This window comes from Notamacropus eugenii, chromosome 4 (assembly GCF_028372415.1).
Source record: "Notamacropus eugenii isolate mMacEug1 chromosome 4, mMacEug1.pri_v2, whole genome shotgun sequence".
NCBI classification, from domain to species: domain Eukaryota; kingdom Metazoa; phylum Chordata; class Mammalia; order Diprotodontia; family Macropodidae; genus Notamacropus; species Notamacropus eugenii.
Window position 1 is genome coordinate 467,808,763 of NC_092875.1, and position 17,362 is coordinate 467,826,124.

The 17,362-nt window shown below is 40.8% G+C and overlaps 2 protein-coding genes across 5 annotated transcripts in view; one reads left to right on the forward strand and one right to left on the reverse strand.

The window, feature by feature from the left end:
* HEXB (hexosaminidase subunit beta) overlaps positions 1-8,971 on the forward strand; it is a 28,191-nt gene extending 19,220 nt beyond the window's left edge. The window contains exons 9-14 of the mRNA XM_072606353.1: positions 679-765; positions 2,808-2,880; positions 5,190-5,364; positions 7,665-7,755; positions 7,965-8,069; positions 8,804-8,971. Of these exons, the coding sequence (XP_072462454.1) occupies positions 679-765; positions 2,808-2,880; positions 5,190-5,364; positions 7,665-7,755; positions 7,965-8,069; positions 8,804-8,852 (580 nt within the window). The 3' untranslated portion in view covers positions 8,853-8,971. The remainder of the gene's footprint in view (positions 1-678; positions 766-2,807; positions 2,881-5,189; positions 5,365-7,664; positions 7,756-7,964; positions 8,070-8,803) is intronic.
* GFM2 (GTP dependent ribosome recycling factor mitochondrial 2) overlaps positions 1-17,362 on the reverse strand; it is a 70,305-nt gene that overhangs the window by 8,832 nt on the left and 44,111 nt on the right. For 2 of the 4 annotated variants that reach the window (XM_072606349.1, XM_072606350.1), the window contains exons 17-21: positions 16,989-17,127; positions 16,375-16,560; positions 16,055-16,170; positions 12,771-12,953; positions 10,883-11,194 (exon numbers count right to left, since the gene is read on the reverse strand). In XM_072606349.1, coding sequence (XP_072462450.1) covers positions 11,066-11,194; positions 12,771-12,953; positions 16,055-16,170; positions 16,375-16,560; positions 16,989-17,127 — 753 coding nt within the window. In that variant the 3' untranslated portion in view covers positions 10,883-11,065. Of the gene's footprint in view, positions 1-2,158; positions 2,711-10,882; positions 11,195-12,770; positions 12,954-16,054; positions 16,171-16,374; positions 16,561-16,988; positions 17,128-17,362 lie in introns of those variants that run through there. The other 2 variants (XR_011966508.1, XR_011966509.1) reach the window with 2 other exon arrangements.

Sequence of the window (17,362 nt, forward strand, 5' to 3'; positions counted from 1 at the left end):
ACAAAGCAGATTCAAGATGCTGAAAAATTAAGCAAAGAAACTGTTTGATTTCTTCTTTTCACTTGTATCACCACCAGTACCAGACATCAGAGGCAGTGAATAGGTTTTAAATTGAATTTTTGAATAAGAATTTTCTTTTTTTTAAATATGAACTAAATTTTAAAAGCATAAAAAATTTTTTAAAGCAAAGAAAAAAGGGATTATCTTTGAGACTCTTATTAGATAGTTTGTTTTAAAGAGTATATCTATTTCTCTGTCCCCTATTGAACTTTTTTCTCTTGTACATATTTTGTTAAGTGAATCTTTGTTAGCTAATGAAAGATCATAGAATTACTTCAGTGAAACAAATTAAAGTTTTGTGGAGTTGTTTCTAATGCCTTTGAAATTACCTTGGATTTGAGGAGGAGTGGGGAGGGTCATCTTTAAGGAAAAACATTAAAAAGAGACAATAACGAACCAAGGAAAAATTTGAGGACAATTTTACTTTGCACAATTTTATTTTACAGTTTTAAGTCTGTAACGTGCTAGTAGAGGCAGTCATGATGAATATTTATAGATGTATTTGCAATGTTTGAAGTGACACTTCAAAAAACAAAATTCATGGTGATGTCCATGTAGGAAAATGTCTTTTTCTCCTTTAAATAGGAGGGCCACATTAAATTCACTTTTTATTTTAAGGGAGTCAAACCCAGATGTGACACAATTCATGCAGCAACAAGGCTTTGGTCAAGATTACAGGAAACTTGAATCTTACTATATTCAGAGGTGAGTTATTTGAATGCCTAATCTCCCTTTTGGTTTCAACCATACATTTTGTAAAATTCTCAGGAGGTGCTCACCAATGAGGGAGCACCAGTTATGGGCTTTGTTAGTGGATTACAAGGAAATCTGAGGTTGGTGAAGTTAGGAAGCTGAGAAGCTCTCTCTCCATGATCTCATCCATTCCCATGGTTTTAATTTATCCCTTCAGAACAGCCTAGCTAAGTCCAGAGAGAACTATTACCAAAAACTGCCCACTCGGTGAAGACACAGGTAAAGTGAAATGGTGTCCTCAGTCTGGGGATAAAAAGGCATAAAGGGAAGACCGACAGGGCTGAGAATCCTGTTCTTCTTTGATTATCTACAAATAATCATTTCACTTTTGGTACTATGTGTGGGCTCCATGGAGCGCCTGAATCTTAGCCTTACTGAAATATGGCTACAAGGCTTGACTGTACATGTATAATCTATTTCCAATTGCTTGCTTTCTCAAGGAGAGGGGAGAAGAAGGAAAGAATTTGGAACTCAAATTTTTAAAAAAGAATGTAAAAAATTTTTGTTAACATGCCATTGAGAAAAAAATAAAATAAAAATTAAATGTAGGAAAAAAACACTGCTCCAGGGAAAGAGCAGCAGCAGCAAGAGGCTGGCAGAGATGGTCCAGAGGCCGGAGGCTGGGAGACGGCTGGGAAGCCTCCCCACTTTCTCTTGAGATAATGTGTGGAAAGTGCTTGGCAAACCTCAAAGTACTACACAGAAGTGAGCGGTTATTCGATTGTAAAGGTTGTTGGCAAGGACTGAATAGCCCGAAAGGATCCCAAAACCCAAACCATGCCACTGACTGTATCTGAAACAGGAAGGTAGTAAGGTGTGGAAGCCACTCAGGTCAGCTGCCTGTGGGCAGCCTATCCACCTGCCTAAGACAAGTTTCAAGATAAGTACTGTGGTAGAAGACAAAAAAGAATGTAATTTTAGCATCTCTCTCCTTATGTATTTAAACAAGCGGCCAAAACTTAAAAATAGAAAACATGGAAACACGAAAGTATTTGCAGAAGTGAAGCCAAAGCCAGTACATGATTCAGTGGACAGAGCTCTTGGCCTGGAGTCAAGAAGACTTGAGTTCAAATCTGACCTTAGACATTTACTAGCTCTGGGAAATTGGGCTGGTCACTTAACCACTATTTGCCTCAGTTTCCTCATTTGTAAAATGAATTTACCTCCCAGGACTGTTGTGAGGATAAAATGTGATACCCTTTCTAAGGAACTTAAGCAAACCTTAAAGTAAATGTTTGCTCTTAGAGAAGTTTAACCAATATAAAAGTTGCCACAAAAAGCAAAAAAATAAAAATAAAAAACTACCTCAGCCAGTAAATATTTAATCTTTTTTCCCCAATGAAGATCTTTTTAGAGTATAAACACATTTATTAAATGTTATAGAAGATACACACAGTTTGACTTTACAGAAGAGAAAAAAAGCAGTTGAGAGGAAAATGGACTTGAAGGAAGCTTGATGTGAGAACTAGTTGAGTCAGATCATCCTGAAACTGAAAGGAAGACGCATCTTTTGGCATTCTCTCTTGACCTGTTTTTGTTAGCTACATTAGTGGAACCGTCATGTTTGAACTGGACCATCCAATTGGAGAGACATTGCAGAGAAAGAATCAATATGATTTGGCAACCAATTCAGGGGTTGGAAACCTGCAGCCTTGAGGGCATATATGGCCCTCTAGATCCTCAAGTGCTAGAGACCCCCTTATTGTGACGGGCATGGTGGTGGAGGGGATGATGATTTCAAGAGTGTAGACACTTCAAATTTGAGGCTCCAGTGGAATATTAAGGTGGGACTGTCCACCAGGCAGCTGGAAATATGATCCCCAGGGCTGTGATGAGAAATGGAGGGTAAAGACAGAGACTTGGAAATCATGAGTATTTCGTCAGTAGATCCTTATGTCTGTTATGTATAATAGAAAAGAAACAAGTTTTTAATGTTTATCAAACTTAATCAGCATAACCTAAAATGACTCTGGTAACCATTTTTTTAATATTAGGCTTATAGACATCGTTTCATCTACAAACAAAGGATACATGGTTTGGCAGGAAGTTTTTGATAATGGAGTAAAGGTAAGATCCACATTTTAAAATGGGTTTTGGTCTTCATTACAAGTCCTACTTATTGCCAGCTTTTTTACTTTTCTATTAATTGTGTGTGTGTGTGTGTGTGTGTGCGCGCACGTGCGTGTGCATGCAGGCAGTTGAGAGACAGGGGTTAGGGAGTTGGCATCAAAGCCAGGAACATGAAGGTTCAGCTTTTACTTCTTGGTATAAACTGGCTGTGTGACAGTCACTTAACCTCTCATTACCCCTAGTTGATTCTCTGAGTCACAGAAGGTGCCAGCCTGCAATGAGAGAGTTATTCCCTCAAAGGGAGCTCCTTACACCAAAGAAATAACAATCCCTATCCCTATCTCTAATTAGGGCAGTGATTGGGATGGACTGAAAAAAGTCATGATAAGTATTAACATAAGCAGAAAGGCAGGATGGTTCAGTGGATAGAAAGTCATCCTTGAAGCCAAGAAGAGCTGGATGGGTTCAAATCCTGGCTCTTTAGCCCTGGAAAAGTCATTTAATCCCTTAGAGTTCTACACAAATCTCTTAAGATTATGAGTTGCAAAGAAAGGGCCAATCTGCATTGGGAGAGGGAGTTTCCTCACCTGTAAGGTATACTAGTGAAATGAAAAAGAATTGCTGTCACTGTCCCTAACTATAAACAAGGCTCTGGGAATATAAAGATGAAAAGCGTAGGCTCTTACAGTCCAACAACAGGGACAAGACCTGTGCACGTATAAATATGATTTAGGCAGCAAGTGATAAGGGCAAGTACAGTGTGAGAAAGGAGAGATTACTTTTGATTGAAAGTGAGTAGAGGAGATTTCCTGAAGGATGTAGCTCTTAAGCTGTACCTTAAAGGAAAGGGTAAAGATGAAGAGGGAGTGTGCCAGGTGAGGGGGGTTTGCCTGAGCAGTGCACAGAACGGGGATAGGACAGGAGAACTTCAGGGAACCTTTAGTGGTCCACTTTGCCTAGATCACAGAATGTATGCATGGGAGGAGAGTCGACTCATGCTGAATGTAGAAGGCACGTGCTAGCTCAGTCTACTCTGTACCCTTGGTGCCCAGCACAGTGTCTGCAACATGGTAGACACGTAGTAATTGCTTATTGCTTGACTAAAAGAAGTCTTTCAATGCATGAGCCAGATTGCAAAGGATCTCAAAATACCAAGATAAGGAATCTGTATTTTATCTCTGGGTCATCACCAAACTGACAGTAGGATGATGACCATTTTGCCCACTGCAGCTCTACTAAGATATGGAGGGGTTGTGATCTGCCTTAGGAAAGGAAGTATCCGCACTGGCAGAATCATGTGTCCCTAGGAAGTCACTGAAGGCTCCATTTCCTGTCCTCCTGCCTCCATTATAAAGCCTTTAGTGTTGGTTGACTGTTAAGTTGAAGTAGGCAGTACCTAGCATTTTTTTTCTGGTGGGAAACTCAGGGGAGGAAGGAGACACAACAAAAGGGGAAATACTCAATTTTGTCATCGTGGGGAAGATTCAGAACATTTTTGCTTATGATTTATACAGCCTAACAAGGAAATTTGTTTCTTTCAAAGTTGTTTATTTAAGCTTGTGCCTCTTTTTTCTTTGGATCTGTGCCTTTCAGTAGGTACAAAACACCAAAATAGAATGTCATCAGTATTCTGTATTGCTCTCCTAGAGGCCATTGGCTTTTTAGCAAATCTACCTTTTATCACAGTGATGACACCTTCAGCCCCTGCTGGAAGATAAATGGTGGAGGTGGGAACAGAACTCAGCCCTGAGTCCTTAATGCCCATGTCATCAAGCACATGCTGAGTTCCTAATGTTAAAGCCTAGAACTAGGAAAGTAGGCATTAACTTTGGGGATGACAGAGGGGACTGGCTCAGAGCTGAATATAGTGCAGTGCATACAGTAGGTGTTTAATAATGATTGTTTAATTGTTGATTAATTAATAAGGATAGATGTATATAAGTGTATACACACACACACACAAACACACTCACACAGTGCCCCAAAAGTCTTAGTGCAGTTTCAAGCTTGCATATTTTGAATGACTGCCCATGTATAACACCTATGTCAATTTACTTATTTCAGGGAAGGGAGAGAGAGAAAGAGAGAATTTGGAACTCAGCTTTTAAAAAAATGTTTAAAATAGTTTTTACATGTAATTAGGGAAAAAATATTTTTTAAAAAGCCTAACTACACCAAGATCTTTGGGGTAACCTGCATTTTAAGGAAAATTTAAAGCTATTAGTTTGAATTTTTGGCTACTGTCAGTGATTTTTTAATTCCTTTGTATTTACTTATTCCATTAATGTATACTGTAATCTTTCCAGCTTAAGAATGACACTATAGTTGAAGTATGGATCGAGTCTTTTTATCGTGAGGAGCTACAGAAAGTTACAGCGGCTGGGTATGCTACAGTCCTTGCAGCTCCTTGGTACTTAGACTATATTACTTATGGACAAGATTGGAAAAAATACTATTCTGTGGAACCCCTTAATTTTGTTGGTAAGTGTGATATATGTAAGGTGATTTTTTAAATTATATTGTTTTTTTGAGGCACAAGAAGTAGAAAATAGTTTAGCAGTCCTAAGTTACATCTATAACATCTCACATCTGTCCCCTCTCCTCTCCTCTCCTCTTATAACCACACACAAAGTTGCAAAAACTATGTTCCTAAAATGTGGATCACATCATGGCACTCCCCTTCTCAAACGTTTTCAGTGGCTCCCTATGCCTTAGCCTCCACAATCTGGTTCCCACCTGTTTGTACTTTGTTTCAAATTGGTCTTCTTACTGCTCCCTCTTTAAGACATGTCATCTTCCATCACTGCTTTTATATAAGCTTTGTGGGATGTCCTCCCAAACAGCTCACGTATGTCCTAAATAAAGCTGGAACTGATACTCCCAGTTGTGAATACCCTCTTTCCAGAAATTACTGTGTGAGGTGGCACAATGCCAGGCCTGGAATCAGGAAGACTTGAAATAAAAAGTTGGCTTCACATACTTGCTAGCTGTGTGACCCTGGGCAAATCATTTAACCCCCATTTGCCTCAGTTTCCTCATCTGTGAAATGGGGATAATAATAGTACCTTCCTTAATTATAACTCTAAAGTGCTTAGTAGGGGCAGCTAGGTGGTGTAGTGGCAGAGCACCAGTGCAGGAGTCAGGAGGACCTGAGTTCAAATCTCACCTCAGACACTTGAACATTCACTAGCTGTGTGATCTTGGGCAAGTCACTTAACCCCAATTGCCTCATCCTGGGTCATCTCCAGTCATCCTGATGAATATCTGGTCACTGGATTCGAATGGCTGTGGAGAAGTGAGGCTGGTGACCTGCACAGCCCTCCCTCACTCAAAACAAAGTCAAGTGCAAGTCATGTCATTATTTCTCCGATGGCATGGTCTTCTTTGGCAACAAAGGATGAACATGCTAAGTGCTTAATACAGTGTGTGGCACATTGTAAGCTCTATGTCAATGTTGGCTATCATTATTATTCTTTATTATTAATTACCTATATCCCACTGGTACAATGTAAGCCTGATGCCTGATTGCAAGAACTGTTTTTATAGCTTGTCTTTGTAGCCCCAGCGCCTAGTACATAGTAGTAGTAGGTGCTTAATACACGTTTGTTGAATCTTTGGATTTTGTCTGTTGGATTTTCACTGACTTGGCTGTATTTTTGACCTAGCAGAAAAAGAAATCATAAGGCTGCCTGGTTTAGGAATATAATATGTGTATTATGTAAAGTGCCTTTTCAAAGGAGCTAGAAAAATGCATTTCTCCAGTTTGTACCTATGTAGTACCTATCCATTTACACAGACATCTTCACTGGCCCTCAGTCTTTTGGGATATGTCTTCATGAGCTAATGCTTATTGAGACCCTTGCCTTTCCTCAGGCCCTTCTAGTGTTTTATACCCTAGATTTTTGACTTCTATTGTAGATCTTTTCAAATTGACTTGAGCTGTCCATGGTGCTACTAGGGAGTCTGAGGCTGGTAAGATCACTTGAGCTCTTAAGTTCTGAGCTATAGTGAACTAAGTTGGCCAGGTATCTACCAGGTGCTAAATCTAGCATTAACATGATGATGAGCTTCCAGGAATGGGGAGCAGCATTGCAGGCTGCCCAAGGAAAATCAGAGTGATCAGTAGTGGGATCAGGCTGTGAGTAGCCAGTGTACTTCCAGCCTGGCCAAGACGGGAGACTTTGTCTTGAAACAAAAACCAAAAAAACTCACTCAGCCTACTACTGCCACAGCCTACTTAGAGGAGGTAGTGTGGTGTCATGGGGAGGGAGTCAGGAAGATCTGGATTTGAGTCACTTCACATGAGATTCAGTTTCCTCCACTGTAAAATGGGGTAAGACTAGCACCTATCTCACAAGGATTATTAGCAACAAACGAAATAATTTATAAAAGTGCTTGGCAAACCTTAAAGCACCATGGAAATGTCAGATATTGATACTAGTTTGTAACTGTTTTAAAGACATTAATTTCCACTAAAGTCCTATTCCAGTGTTACATCATGACATGGATATGACCCCTCCCCACAACAAGCTGGGCCATGTTCTACACCACCCCAGAAATTAATATGGTTCTTTTGGACTCCAAGGAATACATGCTCTCTCCTACATGCCTTCCAAGTAGACAAGACAGGGCTAAGTTTTTCTATTTTTAATGGACAATGAAAGCAGAGCAGACCAAATATTGACCAAGGTCAGTGACACATTTAAGTAGTAAGGCTTTCTGTACCCTTGTACCTTAGGCGGTACATATCTTACTTGCAACTTGTGTCTTAACCGTTTCAGGGACTGAAAAACAGAAAAACCTTGTACTTGGTGGAACAGCTGCCCTGTGGGGAGAATACGTGGATGACACTAATCTCTCTCCAAGATTATGGTATGGGATAACTTCAGTGCCAGTTGGTTTAAGTAGTTAAGTCTAGATGTAGTCTAATGCAAGTTTAAAAGATTAAAGTTACCTAAGATAACAGAGGTGTTCATGTTGATGTAGGAATGGTACTATGTCTGTAGTATGGATCATTTGACTTAAACCTGCCTTATTTAGAAGCATTAAGTGGCTAATTTGCTTGGGGATGTATATTGTAGGCCTCGAGCAAGTGCTGTAGCAGAGCGGCTTTGGAGCCCCCAAAATGTCCGAAACCTGGATGATGCTTATGACAGGCTGACAGAACATCGCTGCCGCATGGTCAGGTGAGCCTCTGATATTACCATACTGGGACACTGAAGGTGGGGGTGAGAGATGGGAGACATTTACCACTTGAAGTAGAAATGAAGGATGCTTTGAAAATATGGACTTTAGAGATAAGAGTTGTAATTTATTATTAAAAAGAGTCTAGAACATTGAAGTACAAGTAGCCCTTTTTGCTTTTAAGATCATTTATTAAATGCCTAAAACAGGATTTTATTGCATCATTTGGAGGAGAGGACAGAATTCCTCTAACCTGTAAGCAGTTTTGATTTTGAGGCTATTATTAAATACAATCAAAAGCACTGGCTCTTGAGTCAGACCTGGGTTCGAATTCCACTTCTTGGTGTATGTCTTACTCTTTGTGTGATTGTGGTCAAGTTACTTAATTTTCTGCAGCTCAGTTTCAACTGTAAAATTAGGGAGCCTAGACTAAGTGACCTCTGAGACCCTACAAATGTAGAGATGAAATTGCTTTCCTTCTCTTATCTGTAAAATGAGGGAGTGGTATGAGACGGCCAGAGGTCACCTTCAGATTGAATGATCCTATGACATTGCACACTAAAATATTTGTATGAACTTTTTTTCTAGTACATTTTATGCAGTAGCATAAAACTTCTCAAAAAAAAATCAACCAGGGCGTACGTAAGCCATTCTCCAGGGACAACCTTGATTATTATTTTTTTAATTATCTTTAAATACTTCCTTCATTTCTGCTTTTCTCTTTCATTTTTAATAGACGTGGAATAAAAGCTCAACCTCTTTTTACTGGATATTGTGAAATGTGAAGTGCCCAAATGAAGCAAAACAGTTCATGTCTGTACTGTGATCAACTTAATTTTGAAATTATGTACATCAAAACAGGAAGTATGAATTTTTATAAATAAAATATATCTTTGTAAAAATACTTAAAGTCTTCATCTTTTAGTTCTCATATTAGCCCTGACTTGTGTAGACAAGTCAGGTAAGCACCTGTTCAGGTAAGGACCTGAAGAGCTTATACCCTGATGGTGATCGCATTTTAAGACTCACAGAGGACTCTGAGGAAGGAGAAACATGGGAAAAGCAGGAATAAGCTGGTCTGCCTATAGTCAGTCTGCCTTCCTCAGTCAAACATTCTCACTCAAAAATACAAGTATCTCAGAGAAACTCACGAGGCTCTCCGTTATTCCAATGTCAATCTAAACTGCCCAGCCCACTTTAATAGACACCTGAGAATCTGTTTCTCTGTAAGAATGGAAGTTTTGATGGAATGTAGCAGGAAAGGGAAATTTGGAGAAGGATGTTAAGACAAGCCAAAATTTTGCCTAGTTGCCTTGAGCCCAGTGTAGGATGGATCCCTTCACAGCATGGCCCCCATGCCAAAACTAGAGCTTTTATCATCCATGAACTATATGAAGTGCTTAAATATGTGTGTATTTTTTTCAAGGTTAGAAGGACTTGACTGAACTATGTTGCATTCTTACAGTCTTTGCTGTGGGGTGAGAGAACACCCAACTGCTGCCCCCATTCTCCTGGATTTGGCTTCTCAGAAGTGCTGGGCAGGGGGGCTCTCCTCTGGGAACTTCGTCAGGGGAGTTGGTACTGGGATCTGATGAGCGCAGGAGGAGCAATGAATCCTTCCTTTCCCTTCAGTCATCAAACTTGACTTTTCTTTCTCTGTTTTCAGCCCCTCTTATTCTGGGTGCCCACCTGACCTTCCCCAGGCCCCCAAGAAGACTGAGTTGGGGGAGGGGGTATGAGAAGGAAGGGGCACTGTGCCAAAGGGGAAGTGAGGAAAATGAGGAAAGGAGGAGAAAAGTATACCTGGGCAGTGTGTCCCAGTGTGCTCTTGTGGCTGGGATCTACCCTCAGTGCCCAGAGCAGTTACTCTGTGTTTGTACTACTCCAATCTTGATCTCAACACCTCCAAAACTATCTCACTGGGAGATGAGTCATTCAGCTAAGAAACCAGAAACCCTGAATTCCTTCCCCAGCAAGTCCAACATTGGTCAGGGCATGAAGACACAATGGGGAGGGGGAAGGCAAGGACAGCTGGATAACACACTCTGGGCTTTTTTCATCCCCACCCAACCAGCCTCTAGAAACTAGACATTTCTGGGTCCCTTCTTCACCTAATTTTGTTGCATATGCAGGTAACCTTCCCTTCTATTCTCAGTTGGGAAAGCCTGCCTGTGCCACTTCCCACACTCTCTCTGATGTCAAGGGATCCACTACTCTCCCCGAGGCTCCCAGCTCTGTCACAATAGAGCAGCCAGGTTAAAGCAAGATGGCTGAGGCTGGAACAGGACACCCTGTTCAGGTTGAGGGTAAGACACAGTAGCCCATGACTCCTGGAGATGCCTCCAGTTTCCTGCCTCAGCAGTTATGGGGAAAGCCAAAAAGCAGAAGTGGGAGTCTAGGTTCTGATGAAACAGAAAGCAGGCAGGAGTGGAGTTAGAGCAGTAATACTGGAATGGAGGCAGAAATCCTATATATCTTGCCTGAAGCAGCAGGGCTCCATTTCTGCCTTCTCTGTAGGTTTCTTTTTTGCTTCTGACCTGTTCTGCTCCCCTACCCGTACAAAGGGTAATGGAGGGAAGGGGAGCAGAAGAGGGATCACCTCAAGCCAACTCATCACCTCTGGGGTGTTTGAGGGTGGGGGCTGAGACATCCTCTTCTCCCTGATGCACCCTGGATCTTGGGTAAGGAACTTGGCTTAAGGGTCATTAACAGTAACTCTTCCTTTGAAAACTGTTCATAGCCTTTGACTATTTCCCTTTTAAGGAATAATTCCCTTAGCTTGGGCTACTTAAAACAAGTGAAATGACCATCAGTAACTAGCAAGGCCTTCATCACCAACAAGTGCATCTGACAGAGCTAACGCACTAAGTATAACATGACAACTCACATTTCATGTCACCAATGAAGCTCAGTAACTTCCTTCTCAGGGAAAGTCATTAATGTGGACCTTCATACAATGAAGAGATTTAACTGAGATAACGTAACTCTCAGTCAGTGATCAGGCGAGTCCAGTTCTTCGCTTAAGCAAGGCATTTTGGTCCTGAAGGTTCATAGCTTGATAATTAGATAGCTCGAGAGCAAAAGTCGCCGTGCCAGATGATAAAGTTCGGAGCACAGTTGAATAACCCTAAAGAGTGATTTCACAGAAAACGACAGTCAGGTATTCAGAATCAACCCCCAATTTCTTTTCCTCATTCTGACCATTTCATTGACAATAAGCAAAGACAAATAATGAAGACTCAAACTGGTGAGCTAATTTTAATTTTGAATGAAACTATGGGCTATTCTTAAAGTCTGTGGATTTTACTTGGCTTCCGCACCAAGTTTGCTTTTTTTAGAAGTGTGTTTGTCAGAACTGTAGGATGTTAAATAGCTGGTAAAGTACTATGGAGAAAATTTAGTAGTTGAATCCCCTCATTTTCCAGATGAGAAAACCAAGTAATAAAGAGAAGTTAATAAAGTTAATGATCTAAAACTCAAGCACTTTTCTGTCCAGAACAAAGGGGTCAAACTCACAGCTGCTCCTGCAAAGCTGCCTGGTGCAGCTCAAACCAGGGAAACTGCTTAACAAAATAAGTAAAATCACAATGCAACACAGATAATGTTAGCTTGTGGTTTTCTTAGTCAATCAATATGTCACAGCTGAGATTCATTTCTCCTTGAGGATGTCACTACTGGTCTAGACCATGCTATCTATTCATAAAGCATACATGCTAATGTCAGTACTGCTCAGGTCTGTTCAGGTTTCCCACTATCCTGATGACGAATCTGTTCTGTGCCCGCCCAGGGCCTCTGACGGCCTTGCCAGGTTAGTTGGTGTTTTCTTTTTCACAGTATTTACCAAGTGATGATTTTTTTTTTAATCATGAAAGCCAGATCCTAATAAACCCACTCAGCTGTGCAGAAGAGTAAGAACAAACGGAACAAGAGTCATTTCAAGCTCTTCCCTTTCCAGCCAGGTTATAACTCCCCTCTGTGCACGCTTCTTGTTCCCACTACGCAGCATCCCATCTCTTACCTGTGCCTCTGTACTGGCTGCCCTCCCTGGCCTGAACATACTCCTTCCTTACCTTCATCTCTCAGAATTCCTATTTTCCTGCCAAGTTCGCCTTGAGAACCACCTTCCATAGGAGGTCTTTCCTGATCCCCATCCCCTCGCAACTGCTAGTTTTCCCCCAAGTCACTTTGTATCTATTTTGTATATGCTCATACATGTACCTGTAAGCTAGACTGTAAACTCCTTGAGGCAGAAAGTTTTCCCTTTTGTCTCTGTCCCCACTCCCTGGGGCACTGGCCTGGCACTTGATGGACACTAAAAATTGTTTGTTGATGACCTCAAAGAGTATTTCTTTCTTTAAATCTGTGATCCTATAAACAGTTTGGAGTTCACTGAACTAGAGTTCACCTTTCACTTTTGAGATATTTTTGCAGTAAAGAGGAGATTAGTATTTTGCTTTCCTTATAACTCAGATGGGGACTGACAGTTCCTTCCCTGTTGTCAAATCCATGAATTTCTCCATCATGGAAAAACCAGATTACACCATGACTTCCTGGTTGTTGAAACTCATATACTTTCTCTTAGTAAAGACCCTGACCTTTCCTCTCAGTACAGATTTTCTGGTTCAGTTCATACACATTTACACATCCATTGGGTAAATGACACCCAAAGTACATGAAATTTCCAAAAGCAAAATAGCCCATACCATCATCTCAGCTAAAGGAACTGATCCAACAACAACTTTGTTATCCTGACGACTCTGAATTTCCTGAATGCTGCCTCTTCTCTGTGCGAGATCAGCGAGGACACAACTGAGATAGTCTCCAGGCACTGTAACTTCCAGGTTCATCAGAGGTTCCAGAACTTGCTTGTCAGCTTTCTTTAGAGCCTAAGAATAAGGATATGACAGGCTTCCAATGAAATAAAATTCTTAAAAGAATAAAATTTATACAAAACTAAATAGTGATTCTTCACTAATGTATCCAACATGAAAACAAAAGAAATGTGTATGCAAACATGAACCTCTTCACAGGTGAGCCAGCCCACGATGCTTGCCCACCATTGACAAGAAATACTATGCTTACCATGCCCAATAAACGCTGATTGACACCTTTCTTCAAAATATAAAAGGTATTTTCATACATTATTGTATTTCGTCCCCACATCATAATGAAAAAGAACACGGCATTCCTACTTTACAAATGACAAAACTAAGGCACACAGAAATCAGAAATTTTCCAGACTCATCTTTATCCTTTCATAGGGTCAATTGAAGACCTTGAATTCCTAGGAAGACTCTGATAACTGGATCTGTTATAGCTGTCCACACAATCGGAGGCCTGGCTTTTAGACATGGAAGAAAACAGAGCACTAAAATAGAATAAAGGCTCAAGGGAGTGAAAACTATTCTTATTTGCAAATAAATCCTGCCATGGTTACCAAGCTACAGAACTTCCTGAAACAATGCCAGGGTTCTGAGGAGGCTAAGAGAAGAACATGAAAAATGAAGTATGGAAGGTGGCAGTAGATCTGGGATCATCTGGAGAGACACGGCAGGACAAGGAAGAAGTCGAAGGTAACTGGGTAAAACTCGCTGGCAAGAATTCAATTTCCCTTTGGGTCCCAAACAAGCACTGAAGATAACTTCTCATCTTCAAATCGACTGAGCTGGTGAGCTAATTGTAGAGGGAACTTCCTTGCAGAATGTATCTAGAGATTTATAGTCAGAGTGAGCACAACGGGCTTCAGCACAGGTTGGTTTGCAAATAGAAACCCTTTAAATACAGTCTTCTAATAGGTTCCTTCTCAACACCAAGTCATCGAATTCTTTCTCTGATAAGCAAAAGGGATCCAAAAACCAAAACAAAACAAAAGTCCACGGGCTTGGTGGGGCACACCTGCAGTCCCTGCAGATGAGGAGCCTGAGGCTGGAGGATCCCATGAGTTTGGGAGATCTGAGATGCAGAAGGATGAAAGCCTACAGTTTCCAATATGGTAGCCCTGAGGAGCAGAGGTGTGAGCCATCTCAGGTGAGAAAAACAGAGCAGGGTGAAGTCTCTCTGCCAATCAGCATTGGGACTGGGCCAGTGAGTGGCTGATGCCCTTCCAGTCTTAGTGAGATAGGGAAACCCAATCTCAAAAACAAAACAATACAACAATAAAAACAAATAATTCTCTTGATATTGTAAGTCAGTGTTTATGTCTAACAGAAGGTATCTAGGGTAAGAGGGGAGGTAAAAAACTTCTGGCAGGTGATCTTATATGGAGAATTAGCTGATGACACACCTCTTCTGATGACACCCAACCACCCAACTCTAAGTACTGAGTGTAATACAAATGAAACTAAAACCACCATATGGATTTTAACTTATACTGACTTGTACACAAGGAATTAGAAAACAGGTGGTAATTATTATTCACCTAATGTGGCAGCAATAAAACATTCACTAACGCTTTTACTGAGCTAGGCCATGAGAGGTTGTTACGACATAATTTAAAACAACAAACCCCAGCACTAGTATCTGGTCTCTGATAACTGGGTTCTAGATCTAGCTGTACAACTATCTGTGAAAAGTTACTTCCTCTTTGCAGACCTCAAATTTCCCTTCTGTAACATGAAGGTGTTAGACTAGATGGTCTCTCTAAGAATATTCCAGCTTTAACATTCTATATTTCTATGCCTCTGAAGACAATTTTTTCTCAAACATTTTGCTGGCTATAAGTAGAAATTCACTTACTCAAGAATCAGAAGCACTGTTCAACTGTAGAATATAATCCTCTGGCTTGAAAGCTAGACCAATATAAGTTGTTTTCTTAAATAAAAATTTTTAAAGAACAGAAATTGAAGATACATGTAAAAAAGTTTTCATTGTATAAGTGGCCCCCCCCCATTCAGTTATTAAAACAAATCTTGCAACTTTTAAAGGAAGGTCTACCTCTTTTAAAGGAAGGAAACCCTCAAAAGGGTGAATCTAGCTCAACAGTGAGACTCCAGGACAAGATAGAAGAACAGCCAGCAATGACCTAGCCCCAATTTGATATCTCAAAGGTCTTTCAGACTAGGGATTACCTTAGGACATGCTGAAGCATGATCAGAGCCTTCTCAATCCTACCAGTCTGTCCTACATCTCTGCAAGAATGTCCAGTTCCTGTGCTGGCCATGTTGGATTATATGTTATGGATTACAGTTGGTTATGGTTGGATAAAACATCCTATTACATCTGTTCTATCGAATCCATCATGACTCTTCACTTTTTAGCTCTTCTGCCCTTGAGCCATCCTGGGCAATCATTTAAAATGGTGACGTGCTCTCTTGAGCCAGAGAACTCCACAAAATCATGCAAGTCAAGGGGTTTCAAACTATAGGTCCACTTCAAGGACATACATAAAGGCTGTGACAGATGTCACACTGAAGAGACATGTTTCCTTCTGCTGATACGTAGTGCAGTTGGCAGGTATGCCCAGACTGAGCAATAGGACTGGACACAAGGTCACTGACCCAAAAAGAGTGCTGAGTTCTTGCTGCATATGCTTACAAATGCAGATGGTAATGTGGAACTTAAAGGTTTGGATGTGGATTCCCTTGTCACTGAGCATAGCCTGTTAAACAAGGCTCCCAAAATGTGACAGTGTACTTACAGAGAACAATACAAGCCAGACATGAGCTCCCCTTGCAGTATTGAGATGATACTTACTGAAAAGGAACAAATTGTTCCTAAACCAGAAGAGCAGGTTGGGGAAAAAAAAAAAGATACCCCCAACAAAAGCTTATGGCCAGAAGTAAATAGAACACTAGTGTGCAAATGAAAGCGAAATGAAAAAGGAAAAAAAGATTCAAAGAAATCCCACAGTAGCACAATGATGTTAAAAGTTTGAGGTGCTTCATGTGAAAAGAAAATCTTATTATCTTTGAAGAGGGATGGACCAGTGCCTGAATAATAACAACACTGAGTAAGGCCACCTTCAAGCACCAAGGCCAATATTTTTTACCTTTTGCACACAACGGGAGACACAGGCAGAAACCATAGTCGTAGAGGTGCCAGGGTAAAGTGCCAATGAACACAGAGTAACTGCAACATCCTGAATTGGGAATCCAAGCAATGGTCCTGGACAGGGAAAAACAAAAACTTTAGCCTTTTAAATGTGCTATTTCATATCCTTGGGAAGTAAGAGGTTGAAATGAATACTATAGTGGAAATCAGTTCCAATGGGGGGGCGGGGGTGGAGATGTGGGAAAGGAGAGGGAGGGGGAGGGGGAGAGAGAGAGATGAGAACAGTAACAGAGATGCCAGTGTCTACACACACTCTACCTTGCAGGTATGCACTCTGAATTCCATTTTCAATAGCCTCTTGAAATTCTTGTAGAAGTTCCTCCCTGATATTTTCCGCATACTCAATAACAGGGCCTACTTCAGATTTTTCTCTTGCACACGGTCTCACTTCCAGTTCCACAGTCACTAAATGTCTTTTCTCTCCCAAAGTTCTATCCAATGTATCTAGCAACCAAACAGAGCAAATATTTACTAAACAGTGAACAAGTATATCCTAAGGGAAGGTATCATTTTACAAAAGCAGCCATTTAATATTCCTTGAATTAATATCGATATTGCCTCTTGTACAAAAAGATGCTGCACCAGCATCTGTTAGAACGAAAGGATAGCACACATAACCGCTGAACTGTCCCACGAATGGTACGTAAGCCACCCCCAAAAGGCTGTTGCCTGCTTTCTGAAACTTGACCACCTGCAAGCTTCTACTGGCTTGCTAGCTTAGGTGTGGTCTGTAGTTGGAAACAGGATTTTTTTTTTGACCTACTAGAGTAACACAGGGCTGAAATGTTATGTTCTTGATAAAACTGAATTAAATGATCTGGACATCCTTCCTAGAAACGCAAGATCCAATGCATCATGTTTTTTTTTTGTACCTGTGGCACGGCCTGAGTTGAGGATGGTTTCTCTATATGCTATTTGTAGAGGACCAAGAAAGGTCTCCACTCCATATTCCCTCTTGATGCGGTCATTAATGATCTCAATGTGCAGCTCCCCCATGCCGCAGAGAACGGTCTGGTGAACAGAGGAGAAAAAAACCCCAAGTGAAAACACGGGCTAATGACTGTTACACTGCTGACGTAATGAGTGAGCTTCTTTCACTGCACTATCCAAACTGAGGGAAAGATTTAGAAAAAGCACACCAGGACAGGGATATTTATAATACTGTTCATGTGCTGTATTCACTTTTGAATATGGCAGCAAGGATTTTTGAAAATAAAACAGAAATGAAAAGAACATTTCAAGAACT